Source organism: Lethenteron reissneri, chromosome 21 (assembly GCF_015708825.2).
Source record: "Lethenteron reissneri isolate LAM-NWPU_2019-01 chromosome 21, ASM1570882v1, whole genome shotgun sequence".
Taxonomy (NCBI): domain Eukaryota; kingdom Metazoa; phylum Chordata; class Hyperoartia; order Petromyzontiformes; family Petromyzontidae; genus Lethenteron; species Lethenteron reissneri.
Window position 1 is genome coordinate 2,690,224 of NC_083799.1, and position 26,248 is coordinate 2,716,471.

Consider the following 26,248-nt stretch of genomic DNA (forward strand, 5'->3'; position numbering starts at 1 on the left):
AACTTGCTGTAATTTTGGCTGCTCGGCGCTCCACTCGTTGTTGTTGAGCGTCGCTCCTTAGCCCTCCGTTGTTGTTGAAGGGCGACTGCCTCCAACTGGCCAGTAGCGTCCTTCCCGAGCCTCCTCCACAGAAGCCGATCTTGACACCGCTGGTACCAGTCATTGGCAAGTCGACTCAGTTCCATATTCTCAGACCACATAATTCCACCTCTTCTCTAGCTTGTGCCGCACCCCTTTAGCCCCCTCTATCCAGTCGAACAAACGCTGTTTGGGCATGCGGTAATACAATAGGGCACACACGCAGTCCAGAATTAAATATGAATTCAAAATATTCCCTGTTTAGGCTATACAACTCAGAATCCCATTGAGGTCAATTAGATTGACCTTGGATTAGCACGGTTGGCTACGTATGGTGCAAAAGAAGTTCAACATAAATACTGTACATACATATGAAATGAGTTGTATGGAGGGAGAAGGGTCCCCATCATGGGAATGTGGAATTGCCACTGCTAGCACGGGACCAACTGGAATAATGAGCATTGCTCCAATGGTCTGTTGAGCATGAAGACACTGGTTTTCTGACTTTGACAAAGATTAAAGGAATACAAAATAAGGTTTTCGCTGAAAATTGCACCACTGGGTAACATTGGCAAAGGGCTTACAAACAAAGTCAAAATAATAATATAGTTTAAAAAAGGCAATGTACTGTTGTAACACTAATATATTGTATACATATTCCCAATGCAGTATAAATGCAAGTATTGCACAGTGCGTTTATCACGTGCTCCTTTTAAGTCTCAACTTTGTTCACTCAAGTCCCAAGTGGCATCAGTGAAATGCCACTGGTCATCAAGCCTTCAGATCCCCATTTTGTATGGCTCTTAAACTCGTTCTCCTTCTTGTAACCCCGTTCTCTGACGACACGAAATCTCTTCGAGCACACAACCAGTGGCGTGGCTATCCAGGGTGCAAGCAATGCACCTGTACTGGGGCTCAGGTATTGGACAATGAAGAAGGGGGAAATGTGAACAGGGAAGCCCCCTTTAATGCCTTGCATCATGGCCCATACCAACCACACTATGCCACTGCACGCAGCTTCTATAAATGATAGGATGCCTGCCTTCACAGTAACGCGACTCCTTGGTACAAATGAAAGGAGAACAATGGATATAACATTCAGGGAAACTGCTTTATTCATTATTGTTAAGTCAAGTCAAAGTGGATCCTTGCTCAAATTAGCATGGGGGTGATGATAATATATCAGTGGCTATCATCAATTGGTGAAAATTCCAAATGCTTATGGCAATCGCCAGTTTATCCCTAGCAAGAAAAACGAATGCCTTCCCATAAAGTGGTACTCGTCTAATTAGCCTCAGAGAGATGATAGGCTAAGTCGCCCTCGACCAGGACTTAAAGTGTGACAAAAAGGACTCTTCCACAGTGCCACATGGTCAGATAATTATCATAATACACATTTACATTTTCTAAAAGTTCAAATTTAGATTAAAAGTAGTTGTTTTCATTTAATAACATTAAATGTTTTAAATGTTTAAAACACAATTATTGGCACATTCGTTTTTACTTCAGACGTAAAAAATTACCTGCCGTAACTTTGTTGGGACACTTTAGAAGTGATTTGTACTTTGAGCAAGTGACACAATTAACACCTAGGTGGTTTACACCATTGGTACCTCATTTGCCAGTAAAAAATATGATAATTGTTTTTTTACCCTTTAATCTGATACCAATGGTGTAAATGCTTACCCCGAGCTCTCATACTCTGATGGTGCATTGTCTTTGAGTTGTGCGCCTTTTGGCGTCATCTGGTCCAACCCATGTGAGACTAGGCTCTAAGGAAAGCTGTCTCGGATGTGGACCAATCAACTTCAAGGACAGTGCATACATTATCAGAGTTGTGTTTTTTGTTTGCATTATGACTGCAGGTATTGTGGTCTATGCAAACATGACTCCTCGTAAAAAAGGTGTCAGTTTTATTGCCAGATAGAAGGGTAAAAAAAACAATTAACACCTAGGTGGTTTGTTGATAAATCCCTGTTTAAGATCCCGCAACGTTAAATTAAATGTGGCAGCATGCCTACAATTAATATAACGAATAACCTGATGGAATTGGTCTTTGCACACGACGTAATTGTCAGCAGCCAACGTTGGTCTTTATTTTGCGACTAAATGTATGATTGAGGATACATTTGTTTGTTATTGGTTTCTGGCGGTGGTTACATGCCCGTGCAAACTATGAAGTTATTAAAATGAAATATTTATTGAGTGGAAGCTGTTACTGGGTAGCTGACAGTGGGGTACACAGAACACACACTGTGCCTAAACACAACGCAATAGTTGATTGCACAATGAGGCTTGCACACTCAAACAGCCATGGCAATTACATTTCTATAATGCACTTTAGTTTACGAATATCTTAATTGGAAATTAATAATACTGTCTGCACAATGCAGAGGTATTATTTTGTATTGGGGGTTTCAGCAATAGACATCATTAAATTATTATAGCATTCTAAAATTACTTGTGTAACCTCTGAACAATCGTTATTTGGTAAAGCACACTGATTAACCTCCAGGAGCAAATAATTAGTAGGAAGTATTTAACCACAGCCTTACCATCAATTTATTAATCAATAATGATAATTTTTAATTAATTTACATTCCAAAACACATGATCACACTATGAAAATATATCTTGACTTAAAGCTTTCGTGACTGCAATAATTCATATTCTTTGGGTCTTTCCGTAAAGTCACGTAGATAGGTTTAAAGAAAATAACATAAAACTACGACGTTTCGATCACAACACCAGCGATCGTCATCAGGAGGAGAAAAGACGAAAGCTGCTGAGGCAGACCGTTTTAAAGGATTAAAATGGGTGTAGCTCAAGGGTCATAAACGAAGTGGGCGGGACTCGTAATGTTAATGTGAGAGATTAGCATGTTAATGTGAGAAATTAGCATGTTAATGTGAGAGATTAGCATGTTAATGTGAGAGATTAGCATGTTAATGTGAGAGATTAGCATGTTAATGTGAGAGATTAGCATGTTAATGTCAGAGATTAGCATGTTAATGTGAGAGATTAGCATGTTAATGTGAGAGATTAGCATGTTAATGTGAGAGATTAGCATGTTAATGTGAGAGATTAGCATGTTAATGTGAGAGATTAGCATGTTAATGTGAGAGATTAGCATGTTAATGTGAGAGATTAGCATGTTAATGTGAGAGATTAGCATGTTAATGTGAGAGATTAGCATGTTAATGTGAGAGATTAGCATGTTAATGTGAGAGATTAGCATGTTAATGTGAGAGATTAGCATGTTAATGTGAGAGATTAGCATGTTAATGTGAGAGATTAGCATGTTAATGTGAGAGATTAGCATGTTAATGTGAGAGATTAGCATGTTAATGTGAGAGATTAGCATGTTAATGTGAGAGATTAGCATGTTAATGTGAGAGATTAGCATGTTAATGTGAGAGATTAGCATGTTAATGTGAGAGATTAGCATGTTAATGTGAGAGATTAGCATGTTAATGTGAGAGATTAGCATGTTAATGTGAGAGATTAGCATGTTAATGTGAGAGATTAGCATGTTAATGTGAGAGATTAGCATGTTAATGTGAGAGATTAGCATGTTAATGTGAGAGATTAGCATGTTAATGTGAGAGATTAGCATGTTAATGTGAGAGATTAGCATGTTAATGTGAGAGATTAGCATGTTAATGTGAGAGGAGAGATTAGCATGTTAATGTGAGAGATTAGCATGTTAATGTGAGAGATTAGCATGTTAATGTGAGAGATTAGCATGTTAATGTGAGAGATTAGCATGTTAATGTGAGAGATTAGCATGTTAATGTGAGAGATTAGCATGTTAATGTGAGAGATTAGCATGTTAATGTGAGAGATTAGCATGTTAATGTGAGAGATTAGCATGTTAATGTGAGAGATTAGCATGTTAATGTGAGAGATTAGCATGTTAATGTGAGAAGATTAGCATGTTAATGTGAGAGATTAGCATGTTAATGTGAGAGATTAGCATGTTAATGTGAGAGATTAGCATGTTAATGTGAGAGATTAGCATGTTAATGTGAGGATTAGATTAGCATGTTAATGTGAGAGATTAGCATGTTAATGTGAGAGATTAGCATGTTAATGTGAGAGATTAGCATGTTAATGTGAGAAATTAGCATGTTAATGTGAGAGATTAGCATGTTAATGTGAGATTAGCATGTTAATGTGAGAGATTAGCATGTTCATGTGAGAGATTAGCATGTTCATGGGAGAGATTAGCATGTTAATGTGAGAGATTAGCATGTTAATGTGAGAGATTAGCATGTTAATGTGAGAGATTAGCATGTTAATGTGAGAGATTAGCATGTTAATGTGAGAGATTAGCATGTTAATGTGAGAGATTAGCATGTTAATGTGAGAGATTAGCATGTTAATGTGAGAGATTAGCATGTTAATGTGAGAGATTAGCATGTTAATGTGAGAGATTAGCATGTTAATGTGAGAGATTAGCATGTTAATGTGAGAGATTAGCATGTTAATGTGAGAGATTAGCATGTTAATGTGAGAGATTAGCATGTTAATTGAGAGATTAGCATGTTAATGTGAGAGATTAGCATGTTAATGTGAGAGATTAGCATGTTAATGTGAGAGATTAGCATGTTAATGTGAGAGATTAGCATGTTAATGTGAGAGATTAGCATGTTAATGTGAGAGATTAGCATGTTAATGTGAGAGATTAGCATGTTAATTTGAGAGATTAGCATGTTAATGTGAGAGATTAGCATGTTAATGTGAGAGATTAGCATGTTAATGTGAGAGATTAGCATGTTAATGTGAGAGATTAGCATGTTAATTTGAGAGATTAGCATGTTAATGTGAGAGATTAGCATGTTAATGTGAGAGATTAGCATGTTAATGTGAGAGATTAGCATGTTAATGTGATATCGGAGAGCGGCATCCCAGATGACGGCGCGGAAACATCACAGCCAGTTATGATTTAAACTGGTTAATAACGTCCATCCATATTCTCGGTTCTTTCGGTAAAGTCACAGAGATAGAACAACACAAGCGGTCTTCTTCAGGTGGAAAGAAAAAGGGCAAACCTCCAGATGTAGCTGCTTATAAGGGCTCCAGAGTGAGTGGGCGGGGGAAAGGACTGCGCGAGAGACAGTTTAAGTCATAACTGGCTGTGATGTTTCCATCCTACCTGCCGATGTTAGCAGTTATTTCCGACTCTTTGAGTTACATTACCAGGTTAAATATCTTTACATTAACAGGATAAATGTCTCACTAACACAGCCACCATTGTGGTGGTTCTCTTACATTGACATGCTAATCTCTCTCAATAAAATGGCCACCTCCACAGCTTCGGTGGCGTCCGTTTTTCTTACATTGACATGCTAATCTTACATTAACAGATTGACATGCTAATCTCTCACAATACAATGGCCACCTCCACAGATTTGTAGTCGTGGAGGCAAATCAGCTCTCCAATCTTAGGTTTACACGCAAATTCCATCTCTCTAGCCCCGCCCACTTATCCTTGGACTACACCCATCTCAAACCTATATAACGTCCCGCTTTAGCAGCTCTCCCGCTATATTTTTTCACGTCATTACGATTGCTTGTGTTGCAATCGAAACGTCGTGATAATTGTATTTGTATTATTATTTTTATATCTATGTGGCTTTACCGAAAGACCCAAATAATATGAATTCCTGCAGTCACGAAAGCTTTAAGTCAAGAGTTAATAGTTAGTTAGAAATGCGGTATTATAATGCGATGACTGTTTATCAAGTGATTCTGAATGTATATGTATTTTACGATGTAGATAGAACAGCAAAAATGGATGTCTTGCCAAGGGCACGTTGTGCAAAAACATTCAAAGCAGACAAGAGCAATTCATGGAACAGGTCTTGGTGGCAACCTGGCACTACTCTTTGATATATTATGAGTGTTCCTTTCAAGGAACTCGTACACTCACAAACGTTGTTACAATTCTACACACTTCCTGTTTCTCTTTCAAACAAAAGCGACTTGGACCAGTCGTAGATCTCAAGGCTGGACACTTAATTATAAGAAGGTATGCTTGGGTGAAGCTAACTTGTAAGAAAATAAATGGTACGAGATAAACAAATTATGTTTGTCAAAGTAATTGAATTTGGACAAATTACGTGAACATTTGGATGAAGCTAAATATATATTACTTACCTAAGATATCATGAAGTTATCATTGGATGGTTTAACAAGTAACATTTCAACCAAATCATGCATGAGTATAATACGTCAATGGCAATCAATGGCTATAAGAGTAGAGTTTTGAGACATACCCTACGATACTAGTCTGCTCAGAGATTCGTGTCATTGCACATATAGCTACTCTTTAGCTTGCTCAAAGAATTTGTCTGGTCAGCTGGTTAATCTGTTTGTCCATTAGTTTGTGATGCTGGATAAGTTCATTAATGCCGCCTCCTGTTTTTTATATCGATGCGGATTATTTTCTAACAGTGCATCTCGTACATACCACAGCAAAATGTCCGATTACCACATCATGCCTCCTGCAAGGGCAGCTGTGTATGGCCGTTGTTGCTCGTTAGTAAACACACGACTGACTTGCACTCAATAATTCCGGTCTACAATGTCATGGAAATGTTCGACCTCAAAATACCATGATTGCAGCCAAGAAACCAAGAGTGACATCGGGGGACGCCTGATGGTAAGGATGACACAAGAATCTGCCGCCCATCAGATCAGGTTGGGAACACGGTCTTTTGTGGATTGGCCCTCCCAGTTTTACCATTCCAGATTCCAGGCGCCGCCTGTATCCTGGCAAGGAATATGACAGATGGTGACAGCCTCTCACCATGTAACTTGAATTTACAGCGGTTCCTTGGAAGAGGAATTAATCATTGGTGTGTGTGCCATTACACCATTTTCATCGCACAGCACAATGTGTAAAGCTAGCGAACACAGTGCGAATGTGGTGAAGAAACGATGTGAGGCTTTTACACCTTTAAAAACAAATTAAACTGTAGATTGAGGTAGCATGTATACTAGAATGCTAGACTGCACTGGTGGCACACGACATCGGCAAGTGTCACCTCCGGCACCTACGTTAACGAAGGGAGAAAGCCCCGATCAATTGGAGGCCCCTACAGGTGCGTTCCTTCCAGAACACTGATCCTGGCCACCGAGCACGTGGCTCCGAGTGTGACTGAACAACGCTCGCCCACAGCGTGAAGCACCCTTGAAGCTGGAGTGCCTCGCCTCTCTGATTGAGCTCAAGTGGTTGGAGCAGTTGAAGGCTTTTGGTAAAATCAATAGCCATGATGTTGGCACTTGGGCCAGGGGGGGGGGGCGCATGGAGACGTAAATCACCACCATGTCGAGTGAAACCTCAAACAAGCAGAAGATACACGTACTGCGTATGTTTTAGCGGTTGTGCCGTATAGTTCTTCGGCGCGTTCTCATGTTGTGGGGCGTGCTGTTGAATATAATGTCCGACATTTCGTTCCACGTGTTGGGAAAGCTCCCAGTGCTTGGAAGAAGACAACATGGGTATAATTCGAGATCTAGAATATATGTACCAACGTCAAAAAGGGAGAAGGGGGGGGGAGAAGAGCGCTTTGGAGAAAGCAGCCGCAGTAATGTATCACTCCTGAGTGCATTTCCTTGTAGGCAATGTTTAAGCCTGCAACGTGTCGCCGACTGCTAGACCGCTAGCCGTGGATGAGAGTGGCGACGCACGAAACCGCAGCCAAGGCCAGCACTGCCAAGGCGCTCCACTTGCAGCGCTCCGCCCCGAGAAGAGATTCGGGGCACGCACCGTACCCCAATGTGCCAAATTAAACTTCGATTCCCACCCGCTCCTTGCTCGGCACCGCACAGCGTGAGCAGGGTAGAGGCTAGGAAATCCCTGACAGCAGGTTAACGAGATTGACAGTGGGGTTTTTTTTCGTCGTAGCTTTCCGCGCAGCCTGTGGCAAAGTCTAACTTCATCGCCTGGAACAAATGAGCGATAAAAGTAGGCCACGTAACTTGAAGCGCATGGAAAAACTAACACTTTTTAGGTGTGCTCTGGTCATGAGCATCCAGCAGTGGATTTACAAGGGCCTGTATGTTATTAATATTAACATCTGGAAGGGCATCCTTCAAAATGATAAATGCACCGGCATTCCTCTGTGCATTTATTTCTACAAAACGCCGAATAGTGGCACGGAGAGAGATGGCAAGATAGTGACATAAGACCAATTTGTATTTGGAAAAAAATGATGTACGTGCCAAAAGAGTAGAATTTACATTATGATGCGTTTGCCAATGAAAGTAATTAAAACCTGGTGCAATAACATCACCAACGGGACCTCCGTCAATGTAATGATGTTTTGTTTTATCTATGGAGAAACATTACAAGTCAATTACATTTTGCTATAAATAAACCTAATTATCATTAGCCCGTAAATGATGTTCAACGACTGCTTACAGACACGGGGAGACCAACATAAAAATGCGTTTACAAAGTCACGGGCGTAACCTCTTGTCCCTCTATCCGTGGTCGGTAATTAACTTGGACAGCCTAGTCGACTGCTGACTTCCCATCCACGTCCACAGGCAATGGGCCAAAGAGGACGAGGCCCCGCCCGCCTGCCCCCCCCCCCTGCCGCTGAGCATGGAGCGAGAGTCAGATAAGAGACCGCCAAGGACGAGCGAACGCACTCCACGCTCCAAAACGGTGCCTCTCCTTTCACCGCACGGAAGAGTGCGCGGTGTGGGAGTGTCGACCAGACATCCTGAATGCTTCGCAGAGCGATGCCGGGGCGGCCGCTCAGAGAGAGAGAGAGAGAAAGCCATGATTTTGAGAGGTACGCCATTGATTCGCCTTCACGTGGAGAGCTTTTGGAAGTGGTCGCCACGCCTCGGGCCATACATCTACCCGCGCGCAGGGCAAAGCCAAGGATAATGTGCAAACTGCATTCATTCATTCGCATCGAGAAGCAACATTGATTTCAGTTGAGCCGTTTCGTGAGCAAACTCCAGGTTTGTTCACGTCGAGCGCAGAAGGGGGGTCATTTTTCCAGAAATAATTGACGCCACATTTATATTCCAAATGCATTTAGTGCCTATAAAATTACCATCCGACATTCCTTCAAATACAAATCGGTCACGGTGCATCAATTTCATATGAAATCGAACCCCTGCGTATTAGAGTTGAATACGCAAGCTTCCGCGCTTGAAAACGGAGGGCTAGCCGTGGTACGCAACGTTTAACTAAAGTCGCATTACATCAATAAACGTTATTATGTGCATCTTACACAATTTATCTTGCGCTTTCACACGTTTAATAACTTTACTTACGCACACACGTATTTGAGCGGACCTGTATAAGCGTAAAAAAAAATCACAAAATATTTCCAGATAATGAATGAATCATTGATATGGAACCGCAGAAAAATAGGAGCATGTGCGTCATGATACTCAGTCTTTCCAGGCCAAATAAAGGAGCATTACAGAACTGCTTCGCTCAACAGTGGGGCAGCATTCCAGGTTTGTGCACAGTCAGTCATAAGAAGGCCTGCAGAATTGATCGCTGGTAACCAAATAGTCAAAATGAAGTTGTGCTCACCGAGGTTAGGGATGTTCTCTGTAGTGTTTTACCCCTAAAATGCTCGTTACTTTCTTCCCACCCCTCTCCCCTCCCCCCGTCAGAGGACCCCCCCCCCCCCCCCCCCCGCTCAGGGTAGGCATCGATTATCCCTTCCCTGCACCGTGACTTGTACGAGTGCCGAAAAAGTTCAACTCGACTATTCAATACTCTTTGGTTTTTTCGGTAAAGTCACGTAGGTATAAAATAAAGTAAATCACGACGTTTCGGGCGCAACACAAGCGTCCATCATCAGGTGGGAAAGCATGGTCTGCTGCTGAGGCAGACTGCCTCATTTTTTATTTTATTTTCTACCTACGCGACTTTACCGAAAAAACCAAAGAGTATGGATTCCTGCAGTCACGAAAGCTTCAAATCAGGATTCGACTATTCAATCTTGACTTAAAGCTTTTGTGACTGCAGAAATTCATATTCTTTTGGTCTTTCAGCAAAGTCACGTAGATATTTTCTTTGAACCTATCTACGTGACCTTATCGAAGGACCCAAATAATAGACTATTCAACTATATATATTTATTTTGTTACCAGGTAAGGTTTACTATGCTATGTAGCTATTTTTTCAGAAGCGGCCTTGGCCACAAATGATAGCTCAACGAAGTGGCACATTATGTGGACATTTCTAGAAGCCAAATACTCGAAACGCATACTTCTAAATGAGGAAGGGGGAGAAACCGGAGGATCTGGAGAATAATCCACGACACCGTGGGGAGAGAGACACCGTAAACTCCAAATATACGGGCATCACTGTTGGGAACGAACCCATAACCTGCTGCATACGAGGCAAGGGAGTTAACATTTCGTCACCGTTCCCCTCCCCCTCGCAGTTTTTTTCTTTCCTCCTCCACAGAAAACGAACGGCGCATTGTACGGGCTTGTGCGCTTACCTCAATAACAAACATAAAAAAGAGACCTCACACTTACAAGGGGACAGCAATTAAAAGTTGCCAGTGTCTCTTTTCTAAAATCAACATCTGACACCGAGAGCCAATGGCGGAAATTCCATATTCCAATGGCAGCGACCAGCCTCTGTATATGATTACTCCGGTGAACTTCCTACAAAGTGTTACTCTTAACACCAACTACGAAGTTATGAAAGGCTAAGTCGGCCAGGCTTCAAATAACAGAAAGTTAACAAATCTAACTATGGCGCCGTCTAGATGGATAAAATGCTTAAGACACTTATACTGTAAATCCGTACATGTATACTGGCTAATCAGTTGTACTACAAAGAGTTGACACCTAATAACATGGCAGACTGAGAGTCCTATAACGCATATGTAATCTGCACAATCCACCAAACCCACCTTGAAAGTGATGCCCTGCCGGAGTGCATCAGCACCACCAACCACGCCCATCGCAAAATCGGAAGTGAATCGCTGTAGTTTACACTGTCTCGATACATGCCAAAAAATGTGACTGCGCAAGCGATTATTGCAATTGTCCCTGGCAGTGCGGACAGCACCATGTGACAGCGTTGAATTGCACAGCATTGTACGATCGTCTGTATCTGCCACATTGACAAAAACAACGTAGAGAATAAAAACGACCCAGCTAATTCAGCACATAGACACGCACTTAAGATAGCTTTTTTTAAATATATAATTGATTCACGTTTGATGCATCCTGGAGGGAACCATGACCATACTTTAATGCACACAGGGGCCCTTCATTAGGAAACCCTGCACAAAAAGTAGGCTCTGGTGGCCACTGTGCAGCACTCTGTGAGCCAGATGTCTTACAAAGTACATTGTCCTGTGATTAGAAACAGAAACACTCTCCCAAACCAACAAAAACTTAATTACAGTGAAAATAATTCATCTTCAGAGGCAACTAAGTCAACGTGTCTGTGTGCTCAAATGAGCACACTGAGGTTCCTCGTGGCCCTCAAACACTCGTCGAACTTCCACACTCCTATGGTGGGGATACTCATTTAACAGACTGTACTCTATATTGATACTGGGCAGTGATTGTGATTGGAGTAGCCTTCATCACATCACTACCCGGGCCAGATAAGGCATCACAGCTTAAAACTTTGGATCGGACGGACCATGACGTTCACAAATTCGGCTTATATCCACATTTCCCAGTGCTGACTCCTGTGTTAGATTAAAACAAAAATAGTACAGGGCAGACGTGAACCCCCGTCACGCATGCCTCACCAGCATGGGCCCAGGGAAGAACAGGAGTCATCGCGGTGCTTAATATTACATGTGCACATCTGGCATTTTTGTTGATTTATTTATGGCGAGCACTTGAGTTGTGGCATAATCACTCTCATGAGCGCATCGGGGCGTGTTGTCCAACATATTTATTGCCGCATTTAGTATTTTCTAAATTCACTTTGAAGTAATGTGCTACGTATTTCATTCAAGCTATTATGAATTTCTTTCAACTTAATTTTGCCTTTTCTCTATTTGGCCGATGTGCCATCAGAAAGCGAGGTGGGGCTTTACCGTAATTGGAGTCAATGGAATACTTCACCTCTTGATTGAGAGGAGGCCTCGACTCAAGCGTCAATATAACTTCTTCCAGTAACTAATTTCCATAAATATATTTTTTATAAGGGCCAAATGTTGAACATAACTGTAAAGCAACATGCTAGATTTGAAGTTTTCGTGACTGCAAGGATCCATACTCTTTGGTTCTTTCGGTAAAGTCACGTAGATGAAAAATAATGATACAAATAATAAAATAAAAATAACTAAATTCAATCACGACGTTTCGGAGGCAACACAAGCTTCCGTCAACAGTAATTTTGCCTATGGCTGTTCCACCTGATGACGGAAGCTTGTGTTGCCTCCGAAACGTCGTGATTTAATTTAGTTATATTCATTTTATTATTTTTATTTTCATTTTTCATCTACGTGACTGTACTGTAAAGCAACATTTTCACATTTTATTCAACATCCACAAGCATGTGTTCATCACCACCTGTAGGTTTTCTACAACAACATATGCGGGAGGGCACAGTTTTGAACAGAAACATTTCAACTGAAATTTCATGTCTCATGACCATTTCATCGGCCACAACTCCCACACAGAATCAGGCACACAATGATTCCTCCTTTCTATTCCACCGATACTGATTTTGCAATCTCGGAGCAAAAATAGTTTCTTGCAGCTGGGTAACCTACAAATAAACTAGAGGAAAGAGGATATTGTTTGTGCTGTCAACTGTGACCAGGTTCAGACCACAAAACTAGCCGCATGTGAGCTGTCCACCAATCTTTGATAGTCCTGGATTCCGAGAAAAATGATCTCGCACGTGATGACCCAGTGCCCTGTTGTGGGTAGCAGCTCATTGCACCCACCACTGAGGATGTCATTTTTGATAATAAACACCGACAGCTATAACCAAATTGATTATGAATGATAATGACTTACAGTCCTTTGTTAAGTGACTGCTGGATGAAGGCCTCCTCATGCTCTGTCCGTCATGGGGGTTGCTTAACCGTACTTCATCACGATGGTCTGTGCAGACTGCAGAGCGGGAATTGGAGCTCAGGACCCCTTTAGATATCACTCAACACTGATGTTAGCCATTGCCAGAAGTCAAACTCAGGTCCCTGTGTTCGTTGTGCAATGCATGCTAGCCACCACTGCTCTACCAATTATTAATATTAATAATATTCTTAGGTTTTTTCGGTAAAGTCACGTAGGTAAAATTAATATTTTACTTTCATTAATTTTAATGTTTTACCTACGTGACTTTACCGAACAAAAACCTAAGAATATGAATCCTTGCAGTCACGAAAGCTTCAAATCTAGAATATTAATAACGTATCGCCCTTTTTCAAGTGGATGAAGGCCTCCCCATCTCATGTTCGTCACAATGGGCTGTTTGGCAATACTTCAGCACGCTGGTCAGTACGGGTTGGTGAAGGTGGGGGAGCTCAGGACCACGCTTGCCACTGGATGTTAGCCATGGGTAATGCATAGGCAAATACGCTGAATGAATGTTTCGTATTTTACGAAGCGTGCACACATACGGCGATAAGAGGGCAGCACGTGCAATGCACTCTCCTCTGCACATTTTGTAATACGCGTGTGTTGCTGCATGTGTGCCTAATAGAATTAGTCACAGACCTCCAGTTCAATGGGGCTCTATAGAGAGCAACAGAAGCAGTGCCGGTGAAGGGTATTGTAGTGTCCTTTGTACAGATCGACACGCTTGTTATTTCTCTCGACACTAACATTAATCAGCCAATACAATCGGCCAATCGTGACAAATTAGGGTACAACCAAATCAAATTTGCGTGATTCTGGTCACGTCTGCGCTTGGACGAGATGCAATTTTAGTTTCCACACCAAAAGATTTTGGAAGTCAGCAATCAGTGGACAGAAGCGAATGCCGAACACATCGTGACGTGTACCATTGTCACACTGACAATAAACGTCTGCGTAAAAAAAAACATGGATTCTTACAGAATGTACGTAAATACACTGTACATCATCATCAGCATCCGCTGCTGAAGGAAGGCTTCCCCTAGCCGTCGCTCACAATCTATGCAATAACCGACCTGGCACATGCTCGCGAGCTGATATCAATGCTTTACATCCTCGGTGGACATCCTCTTGAACATTCAATGGCTGCCATTCCATCATTGTTCTTGACCCTTGGCTTCAAGTTTACATATGTATATACTTTGTTGCATTTTAAAGTTGTAGAGCATTCTATTTGTTACCTTTGTGATAAATTAAAAAGCAGTACATATAATTAAAATATGTCATTCTAAAGTCACTGGAATGTGTAGGTGCAACATCAGTTTCTTTTTTTTTACATTTGAAATGGAACACTACAAAAGAAACAATCCACAGAAGAAGTAATATGTTACGCTGAAATACTTGCTTACGCCAGAGTGAAATGTGCGACTGCATCCGTGCTTCGAGTGGCAAAACGTCAAACACTTTGGACGCTTAAAAAATATATTGGTGTACATATACAGGCGGCATGTGTTTAGAGTGCATGCGAACATTTTATACATATATATTTATATACATTGTGTCTCAAGTTTACACCTTTATAATCCTGCATATACATAAGCCTGCAGAGAGCCAAAACTAGGTATGGGGGAAAACATTTTCCTGGGCTCTTGTCCAACATTCAGGACACAATTTACAACTCAAACACTACAACCCGAGGAGCTCAAGCAGAACGTTTGGAACAATCAGCCTCCGTGACAGCTTCACTGCAGCGCCCTTCCAATGACCATTATCACCATCATTTATTACTTTATATAGTGCCTTACACCTGAGTGCCAAAATCTCCAGGCGCTACCATATATGCACCGGGGGTTTAATTTCTTCTGGAATATTTTAAAGGGCCCCCAAAACCACCAACCTCGCTGGACCCGGCTCCCCTTCCAGCGGTCGGGAGAAGGAGAAATGTCTTCCAGAGCTCAGCCCAAGACAGCTCCGGCTGAAATCAAGGCCTGTTTCTATTCAAATGTATTGCTCAACGTTGCGATGCTGTGCATATAACTGTTTTTAAACTTAAGTAAATTAAATACAGCACGTATCAAACAGTGTATGCTCAAATTAAATTACGTAAAATTGTCAAATGTGTATGAATAACTATGAAGAACTGACACTTAAAAGTTGTCTATGTCCTGTTTAGCATTAATAATGAATAATGCACTGAACATGGATTGGTTTCTGAAGCCTTGTGATTGTTTTAAAAAAATCTTCTCATTGGTTCAACCAAACTCTCGATGAATGCTCTCTTAAACCAAAATACCACTGGAAAAGGAGTATGGTATGGCTGGTTTTCAACTATTTGCCATGCTGAGCCGAAACCTAACTTTGCCACGCTGACCTCAAGAAATATCTGAATCTGGTTTTGGGCCAAACAGGGCCAGGGGCAGAGCGGGTGATGCATTCATTGATTCTATGGCCTGAAGTGGAGCGAATCAGATGGAGTGAATCGAGCATTACTAATTCAATATTTTTTTACTTTGAACAGCAACTTACATTTCCATAATCATCCAGCACCGAAGTGCTTGAAGAGACCTTTAAAATATATACTCTTTGGTTCTTTTGGTAAAGTCACGTAGGTAGAAAAATAAAATAATATATCACGACGTTTCGATCGCAACACAAGCGGTCGTCCTCAAGCGGAAAAACAATCCAGCAGTGGAACTGCTGAACCATAAATAAATACAGCGAGAGAGCAGTTACAACAAGACGTTATATATGTGGCGAAGGGCAAGCAAGCGGGGTCTGAGCTGGAAAGGAATTCCATCCCCGCACGCAAGCACGTCAGTTGTGTTAATGACGGAGATTCGAGAGAGAGAGATTAGGGTTAGAGATTAGCATGAAATGAGCTTCCGTCGACGCATAAGAGTATCGTCCCCGCATATATGCACAACATCAGTGTTAATAGGAGATCAGCACTATGTTGATGGGAGAGATTAGGCTGAGAGATTATGGGGTTTAGCAAGTTAATGTCATGCCTATGTGTAACACAAGCTGCGGCGCTGCCAACTGCGCTGTGAGAGGCAAGCGCGTCCACGCAAGAAACCACCGCAACGGTGGTCGCTCCAGTGAGACACACAGCAGCCAGAAACATCGATACATCGAGGCTAAGGGAGCAGAGGTGGCCATGTTAGTGAGACCCCAGCCCGTTAATGCAGAGGCACCTAACAGGGCAATGCAACTCAGAGAGTCGAAGATAACAGCCAAACGGCAGGGAAGAATGGAAGCACCACAGCAAGTTGCAACTTTGCTTGGTTAAAAACGTCCTTCCAATGATTGCTGCGTTATAACAATGATCAGCCACGGCAGAGGAATTGGTTCTGCCGTGTTTCAAATCTGCCTTCGTGTTCGCGAACAAGGATCCGAGACATGTCGTTTCGTTTCCCCAATGTAACTGCTGCCGCAGACACATCTTAGTTTGTAGACACCAGGGTATTGCATGTCAGGAATGACATCCTTCACAGATGAGATCAAATCAAGGATGTTGTGTTATGTATTGAATCGGACCTGGGTCATGTGTTTGTTTAAGATTTTGGAAATCTTTTTGGTAACACCTGCTACCGCAGACACTTAGGTGGAAATCAACCAGAGTCCCATCACAGGACAGATGAGGGCTCCAACATTTAAGGCAAAGCACAGCACATGCTGCTACGGTAACATTGTTCTGAGACTCTCCACATTGTAACCACATAATGGCACAATGTTAAGGTGCCATACTGGTGACCGCCTTTTCATGTATTCTTTTTTTTAACACGTAGGCTTTCGCGACAAATATTATTCATAATCAACGTTTATGGGTTAGATCGCGTTATTTATAAATGTGTCGTAACCCTCCACCACCCGACACGGCCAATCAGCAAAAAAGTGTCACGCTGACAAAAGACAAATAGTTCACTACTTTAGCCCACCGGTGTGTTGAAGAGTGAAACCACAACATTTACAAAAAAAATGAGTACGACGTTTCGCTGGTAATTGCATCCAGCATCATCGGGCAATTCGCCAGAATGGTGAGGCTCTGCTCTTGCTCCCGGTCTTCACGCTTCAACACACCGGTGGGCTAAAATAATGAACAATTTGTCTTTTGTCAGCGTGACACTTTTTTGCTGATTGGCCGTGTAGGGTGGTGGAGGGGTAATTACGACACATTTATAAATAACGCGATCTAACCCAAAAACGTTGATTATGAATGATTTTTTGCATTAGATAAACTGTTAGCTGGCAGTACTTTTTTCTCGCATTTCCACTGCTGTTACAAATTTGTCACATTTTTTTACCGCCGTGTTGTGTCTTGTTAGCTCACCGCAATGATGCAGTAACGTTGCTCCCTTTCCGTTTGCCTCTCTAGCCCTGCTGTGTTGCGTGTGTTTGCTGCGATGAGCGGCTGTGCTTAATGTTTCTCCCAGGTCTAATTCCTGCCACACGCACCGTCTGCACGCACGGCGAGAATCGCTGCGCTAGCGCTCAGCTAATCATCCCTGAATGCATTCCATGCGGCTGATAACATCAAGTAACATAGGCTACCGTGAAAAGCCAAGGATAAGCCACATTTGTGATTTACATTTTCTTCATTTTCTTACTTTCAAATGCGTAAAAGTATAATTCAATAGTTTAATATGTGCACGTAAGTTGTTTTTGTTAATTAATGTCTTTAAAAGCCTAATGAAACAGATGTATTCTGTATTTAACACTTAATTTAGAATATCAAAGCAGTTTAATATTTTTTCAATGTAACTTACACATTATTGATATTGTTTTTAAGAACTTTGTTAAAATGTACTATTTGGTTGGGATTTAAGTGTAACGTTTCACGAACCCTGAATAGAAGTGAAACTTCATTTGTCAAACGATTCAGGGTTTTAAATATTTGTTTTTGCTATTAGAGATAAATAGTTTATTTTGTGTGTAAACTTTGGTTGTAAATAACATAAATTACACTGAATGTTGTTGTCAGGCAGAGTTCTTTTGTGTAAAATTTATTTGCACATTCTAAGATGACTGGGTCGGGGTGAGCATCTACATGTAAATGCTCACGTCCTCTGGTATAACACCGTTTGAGACGAGGCTCAAAAGAAAGCTGTCTCTGGTGTGGACCAATCAGTTTTAAAGACAATGCATATATTGTATGTTATTTGTTTGCATTTTGGCCACAAGTATTGTTGATGTTAGATTTGAAGCTTTCGTGACTGCAAGGATTTTTCGGTAAAGTCACGTAGGTAAAAAAAAAAAAAATTATAGAAATAATAATAGAAATAAAATTATAAATCACGACGTTTCGGAGGCAACACAAGTCTCCGTCATCATGTGGGACCGTCACAGCTAAATTTACTGTATCAAGAATTTTGGAGATCTTTTCTAAAAAAAACCATAAGACCCAAGTCGGATTCAGTACAGTACATAAAATGCGTGATGTAATCGCATCTGTAAAATGTCATTCCTGACATGCAATACCCTGGAGTCTATAAATTGAGTTGCATCTGTGGTGATTGTTACATTGGGGAAACGAAACGTTATGTCTTTGATCGTGTCCGCGAGCACAAGTCAGATCTGAAACACGGCAAAATTGAGTCTTCCACCGTTGCCGATCATTGCTACAACGCTGTGGGCTCTCATGATATTATCTTTTCCGAGACCAAGGTGCTCTGAAAACCTTCTGGCTACCATCAAAGGTTGACAGGTACTATTCTACTTTACCGAGTGTTGACATCCCCAGCGTTTAACAGTACTTGTTCCTTTTATGCTTATTATCAGCTAACACCGACCACAACCCTGAGTCGATGTGCACCATTGTTCTCTTTTAGCCCCCCCGTGCCATTCCCTGGCTACCACATTCAGATAAGCCCCCCCTCCCCCTTAACTTGTATTTAAGAGCTTGTTTCTTGGATTTTTCCTCACTTGATAGAGTAAATTTAGCTGTGACGGTCCCACCTGATGACGGAGACTTGTGTTGCCTCCGAAACGTCGTGATTTATTATTTTATTTCTATTATTTCTATAATTTTTATTTTATTTTTTACCTACGTGACTTTACCGAAAAAACCTAAGAGTATTGTTGATGTGTTTTAACAACTTAACACCTGTTTTATTGCCGGATAAAAGGGGAAAACCCTATTCTCATATGTTTGATACTAGCAAAGGAGGTCCCATGATCACTGGTTAACTCTGACGTTGCTTGCTTATATCAAACCAATAATGCAATCCTTTTTGTCAACTGATTCACATACTTTGATCCACTTTTTATATTAATTAACCTGATTTTACACTAAATTGTTCCACTTAAACCATTAAGTACTGACCTGAATTTGCTTGCTCACACCACAGGCTGATAAAAGGGCGTCCACCAGTAGGAGCTCTAGACAGTCCCTCTGGAGGGTAATGGTCTATACTCTTTCACACTGGCCAGACGTCTTGGAAAAGGTGGGAGGACCCACGCTTTACTTCACCACACGTGACCTGCTGATAGACCATTTATAGTGGTGTACGGACAGAGGCAGGGTGGATTTAAAAAGAAAACATGATGAGTCATTAATTAACGATAACAATTCTATCATTCTCCTTACCTCTATCTTCACTGTGGGAACACTACGGTAAACTACTCATGTGTCTCAGCTTTATCGTGAGCTGATATTAACATTATTTATGATTGCCAATTTTTTAGAAGTTCCAGCTAAATTTTGGAGCTTTCTATTCTTACTCTGTTTCCAGTAGCAAGCAATTTAGACCGAGATATATTTATAAATGTAAGAGAGCCCTCTACAGCACAGTTATAAGATGTTCTTTGAACAAGACACCGATGGCTTGATGGCATATGGGCTGGAAATTATTTATTAGAAACTGTGTGGATTGTAAACATTTATCTTCAGTAAAATGCCTAATTAATGTTCTCATACTTTTAACCATAAATCATCCAACATTTGTTCTAAACGTCTGAACATACTCTATAATATCTTGCACCAGCATTCTTGTGGGCAGAGCGAAATCAAGGTACACACCCAAATTAAAAAATATATTTGACACCTCCTTTGCCCTGTGCGGGGTAGCCAATCATCAGAAAAAGAAATAGTTACCTGCTTTATGGCTCTGCAATCTATCTGTCACACAGCCCCTGGGGTCCCTCTTCCAGCATATGGGTCTCTTAGGTAATAAATGCTTGCCCCAGGAGAGCTGCCATGCTATATCACACTGCATACATATACACACGTGAATAAGTCATGCCAAAGTGTCCCCCATCACTTAAGCAGATTGGTGCTCATCGGCCGTGAATGGTCGCAGCCAGTGTTAATGCACGCCACGTTACTATGACGGGATCAGTGTGTAGTTCACAAAATTCAATCATAACTCAGGCAAGTGCTCAATTCTCCAACCCCCTGATATGATGATTATTACTGATCATTATGTTCTTGGTTCTTTCGGTAATGTCACGTAGAAGGGAAATAATAAAATAATACATAATAAAAATTACATAAGATAAAATTCTCACGACGTTTCGGCCACAACGCAAGCAGCCGTCCTCAGGTGAAGAACATGGCTGCGTGACTTTACCGAAAGAACCAAGAATATGAATCCATGCAGTCACGAAAGCTTTAAATCGAAATTTATTATCATTATGATTAGGTCAAGGTTACCCTGGTCAGCTGATGAACTCAGATTATAGTGTTTCGGATGCGTGTTGTTTTAAGAACTTACTTATGGGAGACTCGCACAGGATTGGTGTGGGTATATTCTCAATACAGTGTGAGTCTATCCCTTTTAATCCTTTAACTAGAAGGTCGTGTGGGTGCTATATACACACACACAATACGCGTGCACTCGTCCCGTGCGTGTTCATAACCTGTGCTGTATAACATGTGTGTGCAATCTATGAATGTGCTCCCAGCCTCCCATACACCAACATGTGCATTAGCACTGCGTGTATGTATTTCATGCAGTAATCACTTTTGTGAATTACGAGAAACCCCATCATAACAGAACGCAGTTCTTCAGGAAGGGTCCATGTCTATGTTTGCATAATGCATGAGGCCGAGTGCTTCGTATACACATGTTGGTGTCGTTTTAAAAATGGCATGCAGTGTTGTGTGCCATACAATGCCAATCACGTCGGTGAATTTCTGCGTAAACGAGCATTTGATGCAATTGCGATTATCCTCCCGTTTACAGCCCTGAGCCAGCGGTGTAAACTCCACATTCATATGGCGGGGGCGAGTCCATTCACAGGAAGAAAATAAAACAGTATTGGCTTACCCACAAAGTGGGAATCGTTTAATTAACCGCGGAATAATGATGGGCAGCGATGTTAAGAATACTCCACGTGAAATGTATGTGGATAAGCAAATGTGATACGTTTACGTACGCACGCACACGTGTGCGGGTGCATAGTGTATAATGTATGTGTGTATTTGATGACTGTATCCATGTGTACACATGTACTATTGTGTATATATACCGCGTCTGCATGTATCTATGTGCACATGCATGTGTATAACTAACTGTAATAGGGATGGTGCGTGCGCTATGTGTGTACATTCGGTATGTGTAGCCTGTGTGCGTACTGCAAGCTGTGTGCAGATGCGAAAGCGTGCGGTATACGCGAGTTATTAAATCGTGTACACACATATCACGAAGTGTATGCAGAGTGCATATATATGTAATGTGTGTGTGCAGATGTTGTGTTCTTACTGCATACATGGGGGAGCGGTGACGCAATGGTGAGCGCACTGCCATACAAACCATGCGCTCAATCCCCAACCACGGCTTGCGACAGTGACATGCCGCGTGATATCCCGAATTGTTCCTGGGTATCCCCCCCACCCGACCAAACCCCCGTTCACCAACAATGGTGAGGTATGGTCAAGCAACCGTCGTGGCACGGCGTGAGAGAGCTTTAATCCAACAGTGGAGTGCAAAGGGATGTACACGTGCTGCATGTTTGCTGTGCGTGTATACCGTGCAGGCGTGTGCGCATGTGTGCTCATGCTCGTGTGTCCGCTTCACCCTTCGCTCGTCCTTGTCCCCCGCTCTCCGCCGGCACTCGCCCTCCCTCTGCCTGCCGGGGTCCACCGGCTCCACCCCCCCAGCGGAGGGACCTCCCAAAGGACTGGCCCGGATCAGCCCGGGGTCGACCCCGTTCCTCTCTGCCACCGCACCCCGCTCCTTGCTGACCGCGGTGCCCTGCTGCTGCTGATGCTGCTGCTGATCCGTTCCGTCTCTCATCCCGCTGCTCCGACCAGCCGGCTTCCTCGTCCCTTCGCCGAACGACGAGGAAAGGACAAGGAGGTGACGAGAAGGAGGCACGAGATGGGGGATGAAGAGGCTCTCTCTCTTCTCTCTCTCTCTCCTCTCTCTCTCCCTCTGTGTGTCCCCGGAGCCTCCACTTTCCGCTTTACAGCCGGGTTATCCCCCGACCCGGAGCCGAGCCCCCCTTCGGCGATGAGGCCGGGGACCCCCCGCTAGGTGGCTCTGCTAAGGCACGGGCTGAAGAGGAGAATGGGCTTATTCGTCTTCGGTGATTCTGTGAAACTTTCTTGGGATTCCGTAAAGAAGAGACGCGAAGCGCTCCCCCGGTGCCGCATGGCTCCCTTCACGCCCGTCTCTGCGCTTCCTTTGTGACGTTTGAGCCGCTTCGAGTCCCCTCTGATTGGGATGTTCGCATGGAACGCGTGCGATTCGCATAGAGGTCATGCGTGTTTGTCGGAAGCGCTCTCGTGTCTCTATTGTCGCCTTGTGGTGTTGAATCCTGGCTTGGTCTGTACTGTGCACCGATTCTGAGCTATTTATGATTTTTTTTAACTCAACACATCAAGTTCAAGTTAATGTATTAGGTATAGCCCAGTGAGCCATTCGGCTCTTGAATCGGGTGCAACCGCAACAAACAAAAAACAAAAACATGAACAAGAAAACATCTGAAAGGGAATATGTGACTAAGTGCAAACAGAATAATAATACTGCCTTAAAATAAATAAATAACATTGGGCGACATTTTTGGCAATGGTCCTTCTTCATAGCACATACGTGGGCTATAAAGTAGGGCCATTACCCGAAACGTCGCCTATTATATATTTTGTTTCCTTTTGAGGCGGTGTTATTGAATGTGTTGAGTTGTTTTCATTCTGCTTTGAGCACCGCTGCAAATGCAGCATCACTAAATACTTTGTTTTTTTTTTAGTGATGCAATCTATGGTATGAATGTTGGGATTCCTAAAAATATATATTAGTGTTGATATGAAAACATTTTCCGATCTGAAATGTGTTTTGTTGTTGAGGGGAATGGAGGGATGGAGGGGTGGGAAGGCGATGATTTGGGTACACGGTTTAGGCAGTTGGGGGGGCCGGAAAATATTCCGTACAAAATTAAGCTCCATGAGCATCCATTCTGGACTGCGTATCCAACAAAAATAAGACACGGGACTTTTTTAATGATAATATTTACCTCCAATCCAAAATATATTCGCACGTCAGCCTAATGCACGTATTTGTGGAAGAAACAAATTTTTACACAAATGTGATGTTCTACAAAATGCATGAAAAAAAGCACTGCACACCGAAACCTAGCCATCGTGAGTTAAAAACACGTATGTTTCATATCCGAAAAAACATACATTTAATGGAATTATTTGATTTGGGATTAGTTTGTATGCCCAGAGAAAGGTCTGTATTTAAACATGAATTACACGAAGTGAGAGGTGTTTTTTTATTAAAAGCACAACTGCACAAGAGGAACGCATAATCACGTCCGTGCATATATGCCACGTTTAAAAATGTATATCTCTATGAATAGTTGTATAGCTGCTGCTGCTTGTGACGCAAATTAGTGTGGGTTTCACTTAAGCCCACAAAACTGTCCAATATGCACACTGAAACTATTTTGTAGTCAAATGCAATTAACTAAAGTTTCCTCAAAAGGAATATGCTTTGAAAGAGATTTGCACTTAAAGTTGGGTATCCACAAACACGAAGAATGGCTGCGTTGTTTCAAGGAGCTGTGTGCTGAAAACTTTTTCTAGCTCCCACAGCAGTAACAAGTAAATTAAGTCCATGTTTAGTTGCCACGGTTACACAGTGCAAGTGCCTAAACAATCCGATCCCCCAATGCCTCCCTTAGATCGTCTGCGGTCCCGAGTGAGGCAAGCGACCAAAAAACGTCATTACTCCACCATCCTTCATAAAAGTTGATTATGCCCTATTAACGTGAATTATTTAAATATTCATTTACATGCTGTCCCCATCCCACCGTCATCTGGCCTACTTTGTTCTATTAAATATTATTGTTGTTGTGCAATTTTTCACAGTGAACACATTTTGCCGTAAAACCCTTCTTTTTGTCATTTATGATATCACTAATTTTCATGAACCTCATAAAACATTTCTCAGCGTGCACATCCAAAAAATTCCCACGCGCAATCATAGACCATGAACAACAGAGCAGCTCTTCGATGTTATTTTACTCGTGTGACACGGGTTGTTTAGAACAATGTAGGACATTCCACTCCATAAGCTTCCGAAGAGGCTCCCAGCACGTCCTCGAAGAAGTTCTCAGCACATGGAGAGAATCATTGGATATCATGTTCGAATAACATGATAACAAATTCTAGTTTTGGGCATGACTTGGCTCATCACTCCAGGGGCGCCGCGATAGTGAAATGTTAACTCTCTCACCTGGTATGTAGGATGTCGTGAATTCGATCCTGACGCCTGTATATTTGGAGTTTGCATGTTCTTCTTGCGATCGATTGGATTTTTCTCCGGTTTTTCCTTCCACATTTAGAACATGCGTAAATAATATTTGGCTGCTATAAATGTCCACGTGATAAGCCACTTCGTTGAGCTGTCATTTGTGACCAGGCCACTTGTGAAAAAGAGCGATATAGCTCAGTGGTCCTTACCTGGTAAAATAAAAGAATAGCTTAGTTTAGTACAACTCGAAAATACATCAGAGAGATACAGAGCACCACTGCTGAAACCTATGCAGGAAGAAAAAAACACAACCAAAGATAAATATAAAGAGAGGGAGTTTTTTTGTTGTTGTAAGCCATCGACATCCGTTTTAGCACCACCCACCCCGCTACCATATAGGTCTTGAAAATGCCAAAGTAATATGGAAGGCCAGAGGTGTCAAGCCACAAACCTCAAGGTAAACAGTCTCACTTTTCATTTCAACAAGACTAAATAGGAAGTATCTGCTTGATCCTGGAGGTCTGAATGTATAATATACTATCTGTGTGTGTCAGGTAGGCAATATGTGGGTTTTCTATGCTTAAGGGATAAGACTAATTACTACTAGACTTCCATGAAATTCCACAAACTCACGCGCTAACATTGATTATTTAATTATTAGCAGAATATTTATTGTATGGTATGTGAAATAATGTAACATGAATAATTTAAATGTATCATGAGCATTTCATCCTCGGATCCCAGTGTGCAATGCATGGAAAGCAGGAAACACAAATAGAAGCAGGGTAACAAACCAAACAAGAGAGGGGAGGCCACTTTAAAGAGATTGATTTCTCAAAGCAGACTTAAACATATCTGCCGACTCTGATTGCCTGATTCAAAGTGGCAAAGGCGCTCCATAGCTTGAGTGCCATGCTAAAAAAAGGCCAATTACCAAAAGAGCACAACCTAGACCTGGGAGTGCTGAGCAGTTGGAGATCATAAGATCTTAATGACCTTTATGGAATATATAAATGTATTGGTTTCTGCAAGTAATGTGGGGTGAGTTACGATTTTAAATTGCAATGGATAATAATGTAGTGAGTCCAACTGAGTCGCAGACGTTGTCTTGGGAGCAACACTATTTATTACATCAACTCAACACACAACATAGCGTAACCTACACTCGGGTGTTGAACGCCAATCTAACCATGCTATGGCAGAACTAGACACGGTTCGCTATCCTGGCCCGGACCACAAGCTGGGTCCCGGACAGCGTGGCTAGAGGCTTCTTCAACCCGACGTGGATCTTCTTCACCGGCAACCCGAAGAACCCCGAGCCCCACACGGGGGCCCCGTTATATCGGCCTGGGCTGGGGCTGGCTCCGCCCCTCGCCCCGCCCACCTTCTAGATCTCTTGAGCTCTTTCCCGAAGGCTCCCG

General features: G+C 42.2%; 1 protein-coding gene across 6 annotated transcripts in view; it reads right to left on the reverse strand.

The window, feature by feature from the left end:
* Positions 1-22,734, reverse strand: part of LOC133345038 (RNA-binding motif, single-stranded-interacting protein 1-like) — a 288,223-nt gene extending 265,489 nt beyond the window's left edge. The window contains exon 1 of one of the 6 annotated variants that reach the window (XM_061555419.1): positions 22,149-22,734. In XM_061555419.1, the coding sequence (XP_061411403.1) occupies positions 22,149-22,367 (219 nt within the window). In that variant the 5' untranslated portion in view covers positions 22,368-22,734. Of the gene's footprint in view, positions 1-10,991; positions 11,031-22,148 lie in introns of those variants that run through there. The other 5 variants (XM_061555421.1, XM_061555423.1, XM_061555420.1 and 2 more) reach the window with 5 other exon arrangements.
* Between the last annotated feature and the right edge of the window lie 3,514 nt (positions 22,735-26,248).